The following is a 17877-nucleotide window of genomic DNA, read 5'->3' on the forward strand; positions in this document are numbered from 1 at the left end:
AATATGGTGTTACAGCACAGTAAAGGAGCTGGTTTGTGTACTTATGACCCCCAAACCATTAAAAATAAATTATATTCAAAATCATTTACTTAAGAATGGAGAAAGAAGTGTAATGCAGGCTATAAATATTTAAATTTTTTAATTGGTAATGTAAATCTCAACTGTGTGTTTTGGATTCTCAAAGGGAAAGCTTCATTAATCTGAAAAATTCACATAAATAGAACATATTATTCTCTGATGATGGTGATATTTTTTATGTGCGGTATGTTTCCAAAGACTAAAACATTAAAAGGGAGGGAGAGAATATAACTTGACTTTTACTTCCTTTTTCAAAGCCTCTGAATTCTGGTTCAGTTAGTCCAGTCAATTTGCTGGATTTTGAGCATATTCCATCACCAGGGTTTATCCATTATGCTGACTAATGTGGAACTATTTTTAAAGGAGACTTGGGAACACAACTGACTAGATATGTGATTTGAAGTTGCCAAAGACAATCTCCAACCCCACTCTAATAAAGAGACAAAAATAGCTGTCCCTTAGCTCTACCTAAAATGGCCACGTGGCCCAGGTTCAGGATGTGATTATAATTTGTCTTGAGAAGAGAAGGTGAGATCTTGAGCGAGGTCATTTCTCAAGAGGCCAGCCCTTAGTGGGGTACCTGGGTTTGCTTAGTGCACGTGAGTGGCTCAGGGAAGAATGAGAAGCCTGGGCAAAGACACTCAGAATAAGCCAGTGTCCCTGCAAGACTTACTACAGGTACCTTTCAACAAAGTTGGCCTCAGCCACAATCTTACCTACTATACCTTGCCTAGATCTATTCATGGTAAAGATCCGAAGAAAGCATTGCAGGAAGGGACTTTAGGGACTAAGTAGGTAGGATGGGGAAGGGGCTGAGGGACTGCAGGCTGCACTCTGAGAATTAAACAAATGGCCTAATGTGGATGGAGTAAGAGGAGGTTACATGAGACAGACATAAAAAATAAAGTCCCAAATCACTGTCGTCATTCAGAAATGTTTGAAACTTTTTACAAGGGCAGTGGTATTACTCCTAATTTCCTAGCCAAATATTTATTAAATTAACCAAGGACTGAGTACATCAGGCTGCCTCACATCAGTGCAACATCTCACTTTCCCTGCAGCTCTAAACTGTAAGGTATTGTCAAAAAAAAAAAAAAAAAAAAACCTCTTCCACACTCTAAATAGCTACGTTACAGAGGAAAGTTGGAATGTCTTCTGGGAGTGGGTGTGTTTATTTGAGTTCAGTGTGTGCAGAAAAGGAAAGCCTCCACAGCCATTTACACATTTTCCTCCTCAACGATGGGTACACAGACAGCTGAGCTCCTGGACTAAGTCTCTGAATGGTAATGTACATTTATAAAGATTATTTTCTTAACTATTTTGAGGCATTTATAAATAATATGCATGTGTCCACTGAGCATATATATATATTTAGTCAACTTTTGCTTATTTTCTCCTGAGGCTGATCTTGTGCAGTTACTTCTGTGGTATAATTTCTGAGGTGTCAGAAAGAGTTTCTACCTCAGCCACCCAAAAATATCTCTTGGGTTGACCCACCACAGAGCCTAAAATCTCCACATTGCTCAAACATTTGATTTAGTCATTGAAAGCAGCTGTTAAAATCCATTTTACATTGGGATATCAAACAGACATAAGAAATTAGAGACTATGTAAAACAGAAAAGAATATGGAGAAATTGCTTCTAATGGTAAGTTTCAAAAGAAGAAAGCAAAATGACATACACAGTCTGGATCAGATGTTGTTCTTAAAATGTCATGGGGTCAGAATGAGCATATATGATTCAACTCATGAATATGAGCCTATAGTAAAGGAAACCCAGCATTGTTAGGCAGGTTTTGTTCTAATTTATTTTAAATGAGTGCTTTCCACAGTTTCTGATCCTCAGATCCCACTCTCTTTACAGTATATCTCATATCTCCCTTGCTGAGCTCCAGAGGTTCCCAATGACCTGGTAATCAACCTTGGTGGGATCCAAATCCCTATCTCCTGGAAAAGTCACAGAGCCTGACATCTTTTAGAAGGGAGCTTTTTCTAAATGGAGCTTTTAGAAAAACCACCCAATCTCTCTTGGTAGCAAACTGCCAAACCAAGCCCATTTCCTCAAAATACAGTAGAGGACTTAGCAGGCTTTGATATTGCTCTGAAATTGGAGAATAAATTTCTGCAGGCCCAACTGCAGTGACTGATGGAAGAAAATGTTGCCCCACAGGCTCAGATCCCAGAGCTCCAGATGCCCCAAGCAGCCAAGGAGGCTGAACCACTCCAGAAGCCCTCAAAGTCCCAGGAACCCCAGAAACCCCTAGAAAACCTGGATCTCCCAGAAGCCTGGGAGTGCCAAGAATTCCCAGAAGTTGAGGATTCCCAAAATCTCAGAGACCCCCAGGAGCTCCCAGCCTCGAAGACCCCAGCAGCCCAGGAGCACCAGGAAATGAGACCGAGAAGCCCTTGTAACCCCCAGCAGACCCAGAGTCCCTGGAGCTTCCAGCAATCCATAAGCCACAGGCACCTTCACTGGTCTGTGAGCACTCAGCAGCCTGGAAATCTCAAAATCTTCCAGAGGTCAAGAAACTCCACAAGCCCCCCTTGGCATAGGAGGCCTACAAGCCCCCAGAAGTTAAGAAGGCCCAGAAGCTCCCAGATACCCAGGAGGTCCCAGTGACCCAGAAGACCCAAAATTCAGAGCACCAGGATCTCCCATGTGCCCAGGAGACTCAGGAGGCTATAGAATGTCAGGAGACCCCAAAATACCTGGAGCCCCTTAAGCTTCCAACTCTCCAGGAGTCTCTCGAAACTGGAGTGCCCTACCAGCCTCTGGATCCTTTAGATGCCCAGGAGTTCCTAGAGCCCTCAGCACCCCAGGAGTCCCTGGAGGGCCTAATAGCTGCTTTGACATCAGCAGCTTCAGAATTCCCATAGTCCCCCAGTGGGTTAGAGGGTGAAGCTTTCTCCCTAGAATACTGTTTAGCCTTCATTGGAGATGCCCAGAAGCTTTCTGAATTCCTGGTTCAATTCAATAGTTACATGAGAGGCAGAGGGCACCTGTATCCCACTGAAGCAACCGTAGTGAGCTTTGTTGGCAACTGCTTCTCAGGTGAGGCAGGAATGTGTTTTTAGCCCTTACTAGATACCCAAAGTGCCCTCCTGGAGCAATTTGAAAGTTTCATAGAAGTGCTCCAGGATACTTTTGACAGTCCAGAAAACATGGAACATGCCAGTCACAGCATCCATCAGCCTTGCCAAGGGGAGGATCCTGTTCACCAGTATGTGACCCACTTCCATCTCTGCTCAAGAGCTAAACTGGAATGAAAGCATTCTCTACATCCAATTTCAGGAAGGGCTTGAAGTTCTGTCCCAGATGATCTGTCTCACACAAGCCCAGCAGCCACCAACCTATCTGATCTGATCACTCAGTGTCTAGAACAGAAGCTAAGTGGTAAGCCTGATCCAAATCCACAAGGAGCAAGTCCCTCTGAGGAGAGAGCTGGGCCTGAGAGTTTACTAGCTGAAAACCAGCCTGTGCAGGCTGCAAGCAATAGCTTACATCTCAGTGAAGCTGAACAGGCCCACTGCTGGGAAGGTCACTTGTGCCTCTACTATGGTCATCCTGGTCATTTTGCCAGAGACTGCCCTGTCAAGACTCATTGTGCATAGCAGGTGGGAAACATCGAGGCCCGGCAGTAAGGGGGAACCCAGGCAGGCCAATCTACAAATATGGGTCCCCCTCACTTCCAACATCCATGTCTCATACCCTATGACTTACTGTTGAATTCCAACTGGGAAGACAACAGTTCTTTGAGCAAGCAATGGTGGATCCAGGCTCCTATAGAAACAGCATTAACCATTCTGTCGTTCTTCAAGAGAATCTGCCCATCCACAATAATATCTTCCCTCTGATGCTTTAAATGATAAATGGTCATCTACTGATTAATGGACCCATAACCAAGGAAAAACCATCTGTGGAAGTTAAAATTGTAAACAACGTTGAAGAGCTCCAGTTTGATATTATTCATGCACCACAGCACCCTCTGATTCTTGGAATTCACTGGCTTAAAACACATGATTCAAACATTGAGTGGAGTCCCCTCACTGTGTCCTTTCCATCCCATTATTGTCACCACAATTGCTTCAGGCACAGGTGGAATAGAAGATGTCATGATGAAATAATTGCTGAATAGATCTTGTGTCCTCATGACTGAGCTTAACAACCTGTTTTCTGTTACCTCAGCTGTCATCAGCATTTGCTGCTCAGAATCTTCCACTGATGGGGCACTTGGGTGGCACAGTCAGTTGAGGTTCCAACTCTTGGTTTCGGCTCAGGTCGTGATCTTGGAGTCTTGAGATAGAGCTCATGTTAGGCTCTGAGCTCAGTGAGAGTCTGCTTAAGGTCCTATCTCCTTCTGCTCCTCCCCCTTCCCTGTGCTCTCACTCTCACTCTCAAATAAATAAATAAATAAATATTTGTTTAAAGAAAGAATCTTCCACTGAATCTCTGGCAAGGAACTAAGGGTACTTGCATAATAACCCTGCCTCTCAGATTATGCAATAATCTCAGATCAGGCAATGAACCTGATGATTTTGAGTTGCTTTTTTTCACCAACTCTGCATGCCCCCACCTTGAACTCTGCCTTAATGTGGGGCTGTTTTAATTACAATTTATACTAATAAGATGCATGAGAATAGATATTAGGAACTAACATTGAAAAAGTGTAGTTGAGGTGTGCCTGGGTGGCTCAGTCTGTTAAGCATCTGCCTTAGGCTCAGGTCATCATCTCAAGGCCCTGGGATTGAGCCCTGCATCAGGCTCCCTGCTCAGTGAGGAGTCTGCTTCTCCCTCTCCCTCTGCTCCTCCCCCTGCTTATGTTCTCTCTCTCAAATAAATAAAATCTTTAAAAAAGAAAGAAAAAGTGTAGTTGTTAGGCTGACTTGAGTTTTTTATCAAGATTTTCTTTATCACAACTGCAACATTTTCTCAATAAAGAAAACAAATTTGCAAGTGATATTTTTAAAAAATCAATAAACATTGGCAATTTCTACGATGTGTGAGTTATTTCATGGCTTAGCTGAGGGAAGAGGGAAGGGACAAGTAAATTGGGAGAGAAGAGATTGGAAAAGGTTTAAAGTTTGGGTGAGATCCTGAATATTCCAGGGGTAGCCAGGTCAGTGGGTGATGGGGTTGGGGGAAATAGAGAAAGTAGAGGAATGGTTGTGGTGGAGGGAAAAGGGTTTAGGAGGGAGGGTAGAGGGAAGGTTGAGAAGAGGGTTGGGGAAGATTGGGAGGAAATGTTGGAAAGGGTTCAGGTGAGGGCTAGGTGGTGTAGAGGGCAGGAATGAGAGGAGGATAAAATCCTACAAAAATAAAGGGAGCAGCAACAGAAATATTGAGCAACTTCAAAAGCAAACTTTTTGGACTTCATAAGTTAACCAAACAAAAGCACTGAAGAAGGTAATGAGAACCCTCAGTGACCCAACTTTCCCAGTAAAGTGACAAGGTCTTATTCCCTGCACCAGGGACATTTGTCCTAGGGCTCTGCCTGTTAATCTGCTCTTGCTGGTGCATAAGGATGGGGTAGCAGGAATCAAATTTCAACACAGGCAGATCATTAGTAGCCAACTATACCTCTCCCACATACACAAGTTGCCCCACCCTGCTAGCCATGCTGCTTGTATGACACACAGAGAGAGCCAAGTCAGTGAAAGGAACTTCTGTCCTTATGGACCTGAGAGGGGGTAGTGTCCTGACTTAAATCACACATACATACACATTACCACAAACTACAAGGTGGGGAGATGGAAAGGTGGGATCTCCAGGTAAGATATAAAAAATGATCAAAGTAGATTCTAATGCTTTTCCTCTGTGTTTTCAACACTCTTTTTGGAGTCTCCTTCTGAAGCCACTTGAAGGAGATTCTGCCTCTTACTTAGACAAATAATCAAATATATAGTCATAAACCTAGAAGGAAACAGATGAGGAACCTACCATTCATTGAGCACCTAATATGTTCCAGCTATAATACCAGGTTGTTATACACATTAACTTATGCCTCATAATAACCTAGTGTAGTAGGTATGTTTGCTCCTATTTTATCAATGAACAAATAGAGTCCCAGGGAGGCCAGTTCACTTGCCCAAAGTCACAAAATTAGTAAGTGATGGAGACCTGTTTGGTCTTTACAGCCTATGCCCTTTTTCCTACATCATGCCAATTTCCTTAATGCAGTGGTAAGGGCCAAATGAGATTGTGGTGGCAGAGAGCTAAGTGAGATAACCCTGAAAAGGGGATGGGGGACTCAGAATAAAAATTGAAGGAACCATATGGGTAGTAGTTCTGTTTCTCCAGTTCCCTTGATCTTACTCCCAAGCCCCTCTCCACCCCATTAGCCCCCAAACTTTCTATTTCATCTCCTGGAAAAATTCCTTTTGTTAAACTAATGCCACAGCCCCCTTTCACACAGCTAGCATAGATAATAAAATGTGTGATGGTAACAAATATATACCAAACTGAAATGTTGTATAAGATGATAAAATTAACAGTAATAACTACCATTTAATAAGCATCTGGGTTTTGCCAGACATTGGACTAAGTGATTTGGGTATTATTAGCCCTTTTATGTAAATCAGTGAAGTGAAACCCACTGAGGTGAGGTCACTTTCCAAAGGTCACACTGCTAAGAATTCGTAGATGCTAAAAACGAACCCTGATCTGTCTCATTTCAGAGCTGGAATTCTAGCCAATACACCACACTGCTTCTCAGGCTGAATAAACTTTACTCTTTATTAACCACTCTAACAATATTTATTCACTAGACATGAGTTATATTACTTTAGAAAAATATATTAAATTGTTAGTGCATTTATTTATTTATTCATTTAACAAGCATTTACTTAATGTCTTCAATGTGTCAGGCAAAGAATGGAGAAAGAGGAAGAGAGGTACAAAGATGTCTAATGTATGATTCATGGTTCTTACTCTGACCATAGTTAACAGGGGAAGCTGTTGTGCAACACAGCACTCCTGGTATACAGAGGAGAGCACTAATTTTGCTATGGACTAAAAAAGTGTGTTTTGAGCTGGGTCTCGAAGGAATCTCATTGGAAACAAAAGGGAAGGCATGGTTTTCTAGATTGAATAAAGTGCACACAAAAAAGCAAGTTGGAGGGAAAACTAATGGTGTCATTAGAAAAGATAGTTCTATTTCACTGGAGAGTAGCAATGTGTGTACATGTGGGGAGGGTGACTGGTGGGTGTTGGTGGGGAGATGAAACTTAACAAGGAAATTGGAAGTTTCAGGTTAAAGACCTGTCTACCTGGATAAAGCATTTAAAATTTATCCTATGGGAAATTGGGACTGGAATCTTTGTTATTCTCCTGTGTTAGATTTGGGTGTGCTTTTTTTCTCTCTCTCTTGCTGCAAAGTAATGCACACTCATTGTAACAAATTCATATATATCAGAAGTTTATAACATAAAAGTAATATGCCCCTTATCTCACAAATTAGTTTTTTAAGTAGGAAAGAAACATGATTCATTTATATTTTAGAAATTTGATAGCAATGTAGAAAATAACAGAGAAAGTGATAAAGTACCCCCATTATTTTTACCTTCTTAGATTTTATGAAGATAGGCTCAAATCATCAAAAGCAAAGAATTAAAAGTAAATTAAGCCCAATTGTCATCAAATGTTTGAGTTTGTAGTATGAGCAAGACATTGGAGTATGCACACATACACACAAGATGTCCCAAACATCAAAAAATTTACAGTCTAATGGATAAGAGCTCATAAATTATAAGAAACTGCCTTTCCATTTGGACTTCTTCAGTTTCAAATTTTAAAGATTCTAACTGGAGAGGATTTTCAGAAATTATATATTCTGCAAGACTGGCGCAGAAACAGAGAAAACAGTTCCCTCTTTAGCTAACTTTCCTAAGTTTAAACTTTAATAGGAAAAGTAATCTCTATATATTTTGGTAACCTCCCTTCCTGGTTTGTTTCCTTAAAAAATATTTCATATTTCATGCTATCAAAGTACACCTGAAGTAGTCATGGTCATTCCATGGAGGGATTTATGTCCTCAAAATATCTGTATATTTCTCAAAGTATGTTTTTATATATTTCTAAAAGTATATCCTTAAAGAACCTGTATATTTCCAAAAGTATGATTTTAAAAGTTTTGTAGGGTTAGATGATTTTAAAAATTCCTACTGTAATAAAATTTGATATCTAGCATATTGCTAAATATCAAATATTAAATGACAAGGGTAATATAGGGGTCAGAAAATTAGGGGTGAGGATATTAGGATTAAACTCCTGAGTTTGTTGCTTACTGGCTGTATGACCTATTTCATTTATGAAATGAGAATAATAATACTTGCTTTACCTACCCAATGAAGGTAGAGAAAGCATCAAATGAAAAAGCTTATTTTGACAAAACATCATGAAAGTTAAAAATGCTGTTTAAATAAAAAGTATTAAAATAACTTATGTTTGTAATAATGACCCCAAGGACCTCCATGGTACTAAAATGCCTGTTTCAGGCTTCCAGTTATGGAATTAATAAGTCATGGGAATAAAAGGTACAGCACAGGGAATATAGTCAATGATAATGTAATAGTGTTATATGGTGACAGATGGTAGCTATGTTTGTGGTGACCATAGCATAAGGTAGAGAGAAGTTGAATCACTATGTTGTACAACTGAAACTAATGTAACATTGTGTGTCAACTATGCTCAAATGAAAAAACCTAAAGTAAAGCAATCAACAGAACAATAATTTTAATAAATATATAAAATTTTAATATTTAAATTATATAGAGTACATAACATTATTAAGACAAACATTAAGACCTACCTCAATAAATGGATCTGCAAAAGACCATTTATACAAAAGAAAATGCCATTAGCAAATAAACATCATAAAAAGCATTTGGCTCATAGTAATAAACACATATTTAATAATGAAAAATAAATAAAATGCCTATTTAAATTAATTTCAATTTCACAGACATCTAGTAAGTATTTGTTATCTGCCAGTACTTTATATTGTCAATCAAAGCAATATTCATTTAGGTCTGATATAATTATTGTATTAAGTAGATTTTTGGTATTATTATAATCAAATTATTTGAATACAGAAATAACTACTTTGGCATATATATATATATCAGCACTCTATCAGAATATTATATTATTTAAAATTATTTAAAATGCTACTTCTTTCCTGAGGTATATCACCTAAATAAGAACTTACTATAATTGGTCTGAGCTTATTTTTTCATCTATTTAGCCCAACTTGGAGAAAACAAGTCAGAACAAATTAATCTTCATGTCCCCACTGAAAGAAAATTAAATTAGGGGCGCCTGGGTGGCTCAGTCGCTAAGCGTCTGCCTTCGGCTCAGGTCATGATCCCAGGGTCCTGGGATCGAGCCCCACATCGGGCTCTCCGCTCAGCGGGGAGCCTGCTTCTCCCTCTCCCATTCCCCCCTGCTTGTGTTCCCTCTCTCGCTGTGTCTCTCTCTGTCAGAAAATAAATAAAATGTTTAAAAAAAAAAAAAGAAAGAAAATTAAATTAAAAGGTGAAACTCATAAGACTGTCATGTTTTCCATTTTGAATTTATTTATATGATTTCTACATAAAAACAATTGAAAGTTAAAATGTCAAACTGTACTGACCTTTGAGTAAGTCATAATGTCTACAGGAAACAACCGCTGTCATCATTTAATATGACTAACAGGGTCCTCACTTTATTATTCTGCCTCAAAATAATTCAAATATGTGAGAAAGTTTAGTGAAGAGTTTTAGTTTAGAGAATGTGTGATATATTCCAACCAGGTTGGTGGGGGCGGGAGGGGTGGAACAAGTGCCAGCAGTAGTCAAATGTGCCTGACATGACTCAAATGGGAGAACCATTATGTATTCTGATACAGATGAAAATGGGATATGGCACAGAGACACAAAATAGTCAAATGTGCACAGGACATCTGGCAACCTAAAATTTGCATAAGAAAAAGAAAGCATGAAATTTTACAACCACTGTTGTAAATTCAGAACAGAATGTCTGAAACTCTATACCGGATCTCACTATTTTTCTTTGCCTTTTACATTGCTTTTTCCTGTCAGTTATACCACAAATACCACATAATAAGCAACAATGAACCAGCTGTATTGCCAGTGAAGCTCTTCCGATTATTAGAAGAAAAGGCAGCTGAACTCTAATATTATTAGAGGCATTCCCAAAAAGGTAAATACCAAAGGGAATTTCTGTATTTCAACTTCTATATTTGTAACACTGACTTTTGCTGTAAAACTGGACATGTGTCTGAAGTAATGGGAGAGAGGCCAATTAGGAACTAGGCCAAATAAAATCCCACTTAAGAATTAACAATATTCTATGGAAAATATTAAAATGTTCCAATACTTTTTTTTAACCAATAAGTTTTTATTTATTCATTGTATTTTCCCAGGGTAATGAGAGAAGGGAAAAGGGTCAGCATTTGTGTTAAAAAAAAAACAAAAGAAAGTGAGAAAGGAAGTGCCCAGCACAGCAAAACCCACCGTCAAACAAACACTCCCCTGTGATGGAGTCACTAAAACCCAAGAGGGCTCAGTCTCCTGCAGTTCAGAAATGAAAGGAAGGGATGAGGGAAAGAACAAATAGGTATAAGCTTTCATACTCTCTCCCTTTCCCAGTAAATTTCAAGATTTCACACAAAACTTTGGTTTCTAGCAGTAAACAGGGAGTTATATTCATCTGTCTCCTATTACATAGTCTTGCAGCCACTTTGACATAAGTTTCTTGCACCCACATAAAATTTCTTGAGTGACTTGGATATGCATTCATTTTTCCTTTCTTGGTCTCTTGGCCCCAGTTTCTACATGGAAAGCCCCCCTCGTTGCTTCTGCTTTTCTCTACCCCAAGATTAGAAATTAAATTAGGTTTGATCCATCCAAATACAAGTGTATTAATATGAATCACATCAAGGAATGATCTTGAAAAGGAGATGGGGAACAAGGGATGGAGTGTTCTTAGCTTCTTCAGGATTTTTGCACAAACCACTTAAAAGTCAAGGAGACACACCACACATTAAATATGTATGTGTGGGAGATTTTATTGGGAGGGGGGATGGAAGATGGGATAGGGTAAGAGCCAAGTTTTTAGGACAGAAGTCTGGCCCAAAATAGGAAATAGGGGAATGGGAACACAAAAGTAAGAATGGTTCAAGACCTTTACACTTGAAGAGGGGTCACCAAGCTGTGTTCCAGATTCTTTTCCTTGTGCGGAAACTTTCATCAAAGATGTTTTGGCTATTTTTCTCAATACAAAAAGAAGTTTGTGAATAATAAAATCCCAAAAGAATATGGAGAAAACCAACACATTATATTTACAAACCATGCCAGATAGCAATCACCCAGTCAGCTATTCCTGAAGTCCTACAAAGCCCAGACAAATATGATAACTAGATGGGGGCAGCGATTGGGGGAGACAAGAACCCAGGATCAGATACACATCACCCAATGCATTCTATTGCATTTGCCCTGTTTCAACACAGTGAGGTAGGTTTGTGGTGATCTCATAGCATGTAAACAAACCTTTTTTCCTTTAGCTACCATGATATCATGGTAATCACCACTGCAGCAGGGTAGGGCACTGGCTCTGGGCACCACAAAGAAGTCATGGTTTATGGTTTCTCTGGAAGCCAAGAAGAAAAACCCAGAATTTATAAAGGTTAAGAAATTTGGTCTTTGCTTCAAGCACCCACCCCTGGGAATCTCAAGATGGGTTCAGAAGTATTGTTCTCAAACCTACCCTTACCAACTCATTCTTTTTACACACACACACACACACACACACACACACACACACACACACACACACACTGTTGTGCATGGTAGACCATGCCCAATCCAGTGAAGGATGGATCTGGTATGTAAAGTGAGTCCCATGCCCTGGGATTAGAGATCAAGAACACAACCCTCACCTAATCTTGGCTTCCCTTCTGCACCTTTCACCTGGTGCAGCCTCTCCTAACCTTCCTGCACCACATTTTCATGTTCAGAAAGATTTCCAATCTTTCAGAAGAAGGACATAATGGGGCAACTGACTTAAAACCTAGTCTCCCAAGGAACACTGAAGGTGGAGGGGACACTATGCAGAAAAGCCAGCTCTTGAGGTAGGAAAAAGATGGCAGAGGATTAGGGGACCCTAGTCCAACCAGTCCCCAGAATTGAGCTGGATATCTACCAGACTACTCTGAACACCCACAAAATCAGCCTGAGATATAAGAAGATAGATCTGGATCTCTACAAACAGAATTATCACAGGCGGTTGGTTTCAAGGTACGAAGTAGGAAGCCGTGATGCCACGGACACATGTCCGAAGATAAACGGAAGGGGGAGGGAGCTGAGCCGCTGGGATCCTACACAACCAGTGAACAATAGCCTCTTGCACTGGGGACAGGGCACAGACTCGCAGACAAGTAGCGGTGGGAAAGGACTTTAGGGCAGCTCCCGGACTGAAACCTGGAGTCGGGGGCCATGCGGGCAAACTGGGGGTGGCTGGCAGTTTTAGAATTACAAAGGGGAGAGACATGCCCCGGTGTCCAGAACTGGAGGCGAGGACTGTGAGCCCTGCTGAGGGGCGCACAACCCAAGACACTGCAGTTTATAGCAGCACAGACAGAAACAGAGATAGTGTGGCCTGGAGAGCTCACTGAAGAACAGACTGCAATGTCTCTGTTCTAAGGCAGAGAGTTGGAAATGATCTCTTCTGCTCTGACTCTTGGAAGGGAGGCGGAAAGCCGCCAGGGAAAGCCACCAGAGAACAAAAGCCCCCAAAAACCTATTCTCACTGAGTCCATCCTCCCCCACAGGGGGCAGGGCAATTCTGCCCAAACAGGGTTTCCTGAGTAACAGTGTGGAAGACCCCTCCCCCAGAAGACAGGCTGGGAGAACAAGAGGCCAACAACCCTAAGGTCCTTATAAAACAGGTGCATCTTGTTTGGGTTGTGGTCAATAATTTGGACTCTGTCCATTCCCTCAACCACCCCTCAACAGAATGACTAGGAGGAGGAACCCCCAAAATAGGAAAGACTCAGAGACTGTGACTTCCACCACAGATGTACAAATGGATACAGATATAACCAAGATGTCGGAAATGGAATTCAGAGAAATCAATTAATGGCAACATAGAGTCCCTGAGGTTAGAAATGAAAGCTGAACTGGCAGAATTTAAAAATGCTATCAATGAGATCGAATCTAATCTAGATAATCTAACAGCTAGGGTAAGTGAGGCAGAAGAATCAATTAGTGATCTAGAAGCCCAATTAATAGACAAGAAGGAAAAAGAGGAAGCCAGGGAAAAACAACTCAAAATCCAGGAAAATAGATCAGAGAAATAAGTGACACCATGAAACGTTCCACTGTCAGAATTCTTGGGATCCCTGAAGGGGTGGAGAGAGAGGACTAGAAGATATATTTGAGCAAATCATAGCTGAGAACTTCCTTAATCTGGGGAACGAAACAAACATTCATATCTTAGAGGCAGAGAGGACCCCTCCCAAGATCAAGGAAAACAGGCCGACGCCCCAGCATATAATAGTAAAACTCACAAATCTTAGAACTAAGGAAACCATCTTAAGGGCAGTTAGGGAGAAGAGATTCTGTACGTACACAGAGGAACATCAGAATCATGTCAGACCTATCCACAGAGACCTGGCAAACCAGAAGAGCCTAGCAAGACATATTCAGGGAACTAAACAAGAACAACATGCAGCCAAGAATACCTTATTCAGCAAGGCTGTCATTTAGAATGGATGGAGAGATGCAGAGCTTCCAAGACTGGCAGAAATTGAAAGAATATGTGACCACTAAGCTGGCCCTGAAAGAAATATTAAGGGGGGTTCTATAAAAGGAGAAAGACCCCAAGAGTGATATACAACAGAAATTTACAGGGACAATCTATAAAAACAACGTCTTCACAGACAACATGATGACAATTAATTCATATCTTTCAATAATCACTCTCAACGTGAATGGCCTATATGCTCCCATTAAACGGCACAGAGTTGCAGATTGGATAAAAAGACAGGACCCATCCATATGCTCCCTACAAGAGACTCATTTTGAACCTAAAGATACATCCAGACTGAAAGTGAAGGAATGGAAATCCATCTTCCATGCCAGCGGACCTCAAAAGAAAGCTGGGGTAGCAATTCTTACATCAGACAAATTACATTTTAAACTGAAGTCTGTAGTTAGAGACACAGAAGGACACTATATCATTCTTAAATGGTCTATCCAATAAGGAGATCTAACAATTGTAAATATCTATGCCCCCAACATGGGAGCAGCCATCTACATTAGCCAACTGTTAACCAAGATAAAGAGTCATATTGAAAATAATTCGTTAATTGTAGGAGACCTCAATACTCCACTCTCAGCAATAGACAGATCATCTAAGCAGAAAATCAACAAAGAAACAAGAGCTTTGAAGGACACACTGGACCAGATGGACCTCATAGATATATACAGAACATTCCACCCTAAAACAAAGAATACTCATTCTTCTCGAGCACACATGGAACTTTCTCAGAATAGATCATATACTGGGTCACAAATCAGGTCTCAACCAATACCAAAAGACTGAGATGATTCCCTGCATATTCTCAGACCATAATGCTTTAAAACTGGAACTCAACCACAAGAAAAAATTTGGCAGAAATTCAAACACTTGGAAACTAAAGACCACTCTGCTCAAGAATGTTTGAAAGGTCAACCAGGAAATCAAAGAAGAACTTAAACAATTCATAGAAACCAATGAGAATGAAAACACATTGGTCCAAAACCTATGGGATCCTGAAAGGCAGCCCTAAGGGGGAAATACATAGCCATCCAAGCCTCACTCAAAAAATAGAAAAATCACGAATTCACCAACTAACTTTACACCTTAAAGAACTAGAGAAAAAGCAACAAATGATGCCTAAGCCACACATTAGAAGAGAAATAATTAAGATTAGAGCAGAGATCAATGAATTAGAAACAAGAAACACAGTAGATCAGATCAACGAAACTGGTTCTTTGAAAGAATTAATAAGATCGATAAGCCACTGGCCAGATGTATCCAAAAGAAAAGAGAAAGGACCCAAATTAATAAAATTATGAATGAAAGGGGAGCGATCATGACTAACATCTAGGAAATAGAAACAATTATTAAAATCATTTGCAACAACTATATGCCAATAAATTAAGCAACCTGGAAGAAATGGATGCCTTCCTGGAAACCTATAAGCTGCCAAGACTGAAACAGGAAGAAATTGACAACCTGAACAGGCTCATAAACAGTAAGGAGATTGAAGCTGTGATCAAAAACCTCCCAAAAAATAAGAGTCCAGGGTCTGATGGGTTCCCTGGGGAATTCTACCAAACATTCAAAGAAGAAATAATACTTATTCTCCTGAAGCTGTTTCAAAAAATAGAAACAGAAGAAAGCTTCCAAACTCATTCTATGAGGCCAGCATTACCTTAATCCCCAAACGAGGCAAAGACCCCATGAAAAAAGAGAATTTCAGACCAATATCCCTGATGAATATGGATTCCAAAATTCTCAACAAAATCCTAGCTAATAGGATTCAACAATACATTAAAAGGATCATCCACCAGGAGCAAGAGGGATTTTCCCCACGATGCAAGTGTGGTTCAACTTTCACACATCAATGCGTGTATTAGAACACATTAATAAGAGGAGAGAGAAGAAACATATGGTCCTCTCAATTGATGCAGAAAAAGCATTTGACAAAATACAGCATCCTTTCCTGATTAAAACTCTTCAGAGTATAGGGATAGAGGGAACATTCCTCAAGTTCATAAACTCCATCTATGAAAAACCCAGAGCGAGTATCATTCTCAATGGGGAAAAGCTGAGAGCCTTTCCCTTCAGATCAGGAACATGTCAAGGATGCCCACTCTCACCACTATTGTTCAACATAGTACTAGAAGTTCTAGCAACAGCAGTCAGACAACAAAAAGAAATAAAATGTATTCAGATTGGCAAAGAAGAATTCAAGCTCTCTGTCTTCACAGATGACATGATACTTTATGTGGAAAATCCAAAAGACTCCACCCCCAAATTACTAGAACTCATACAGCAATTCGGTAATGTGGCAGGATACAAAATCAATGCACAGAAATCAGTTGCTTTCTTATACACTAACAATGCAACTGTGGAAAGAGAAATTAGAGAAATGATTCCATTTACAATAGCACCAAAAACTATAAGATACCTCAGAATAAACCTAACCAAAGTGGTAAAGGATCTATACTCTAGGAACTACAGAACACTCCTGAAAGAAAGTGAATAAAACACAAAAAGATAGAAAGACATTCCATGCTCATAGGTCGGAAGAATAAACATTGTTAAAATGTCTATGCTACCCATTGCAAACTATATCTTCAATGCCATCCCAATTAAAATTCTAATGACATTTTTCAAAGTGCTGGAACAAACAATCTTAAAATTTGTATGGAATCGGATAAGACCCTGAATCGCCATGGTAATGTTGAAAAATAAAAACAAAGCTGGGGGCATCATGTTGCCTGATTTCAACCTATATTACAAAGCAGTGATTACCAAGACAGCATGGTACTCGCACAAAAACAGACATATCGACCAATGGAACAGAATAAAGAGCCCAGATATGGACCCTCAACTCTATGGTGAAATAATCTTTGACAAAGCAGGAAAAAATATGCAATGAAAAGAAGACTGTCTCTTCAATGAATGATGCTGGGAAAACTGGACAGCTATATACAAAAGAATGAAACTGGACCACTTTCTTACACCATACACAAAGATAAACTCAAAATGGATGAAAGACCTCAATGTGAGACAGGAATCCATCAAAATCCTAGAGGAGAACATAGGCAATAACTTCTTTGACATCAGTCACAGCAACTTCTTTCAGGATACACCTCCAAAGGCTAGTGAAACAAAAGCAAAAATGAACTTTTGGGACTCCATCAAGATAAAAAGCTTTTGCACAGCAAAGGAAACAGTCAACAAAACAAAGAGGCAACCCACAGAATGAGAGAAGATATTTGCAAATGACACTACAGACAAAGCGCTGATATCCAAGATCTATAAAGAACTTCTCAAACTCAACAACCAAAAAACAAATAATCAAGTCAAAAAATGGGCAGAAGACATGGACAGACACTTCTCCAAAGAAGACATACAAATGGCTAACAGACACATGAAAAAATGTTCATCATCATTAGCCATCAGGGAAATTAAAGTCAAAACCACATTTAGATACCACCTGACACCGGTTAGAATGACAAAATTTGACAAAGCAAGAAACAACAAATGTTGGAGACGTTGTGGAGAAAGGGGAACCCTCTTACAATGTTGGTGGGAATGCAAGTTGATACAGCCACTTTGGAAAACAGTGTGGATGTTCCTCAAAAAATTAAAATAGAGCTACCCTATGACCCAACAATTGCATTACTGAGTATTTACCCCAAAGACACATATGTAGTGAAAAGAAGGGCCATATGCACCCCAAAGTTCATAGCAGCAATGTCTGCAATAGCCAAACTGTGGAAAGAGCCGACATGCCCTTCAACAGATGAATGGATAAAGAAGATGTGGTCCATATATACAATGGAATATTACTCAGCCATCAGAAAAAATGAATACCCAACTTTTACATCAACGTGGATGGGACTGGAGGAGATTATGCTAAGTGAAATAAGTCAAGCAGAGAAAGACAATTATCATATAGTTTCACTTATTTGTGGAACATAAGGAATAGCATGGAGGACATTAGGAGAAGTCAGGGAAAAATG

At 39.9% G+C, this 17877-nt stretch overlaps 1 protein-coding gene across 1 annotated transcript; it reads left to right on the top strand.

Annotated features, from left to right (window-relative positions):
- Positions 1–696: 696 nt before the first annotated feature.
- RTL3 (retrotransposon Gag like 3) lies at positions 697–3720 on the top strand. Its single transcript, XM_027607602.1, is given in 5 exon segments — positions 697–756; positions 2114–2557; positions 2632–3320; positions 3322–3377; positions 3380–3720. Coding segments are annotated over 5 exon segments (1590 nt in total).
- Positions 3721–17877: the final 14157 nt, after the last annotated feature.

Source organism: Zalophus californianus, chromosome X (assembly GCF_009762305.2).
Source record: "Zalophus californianus isolate mZalCal1 chromosome X, mZalCal1.pri.v2, whole genome shotgun sequence".
Taxonomy (NCBI): domain Eukaryota; kingdom Metazoa; phylum Chordata; class Mammalia; order Carnivora; family Otariidae; genus Zalophus; species Zalophus californianus.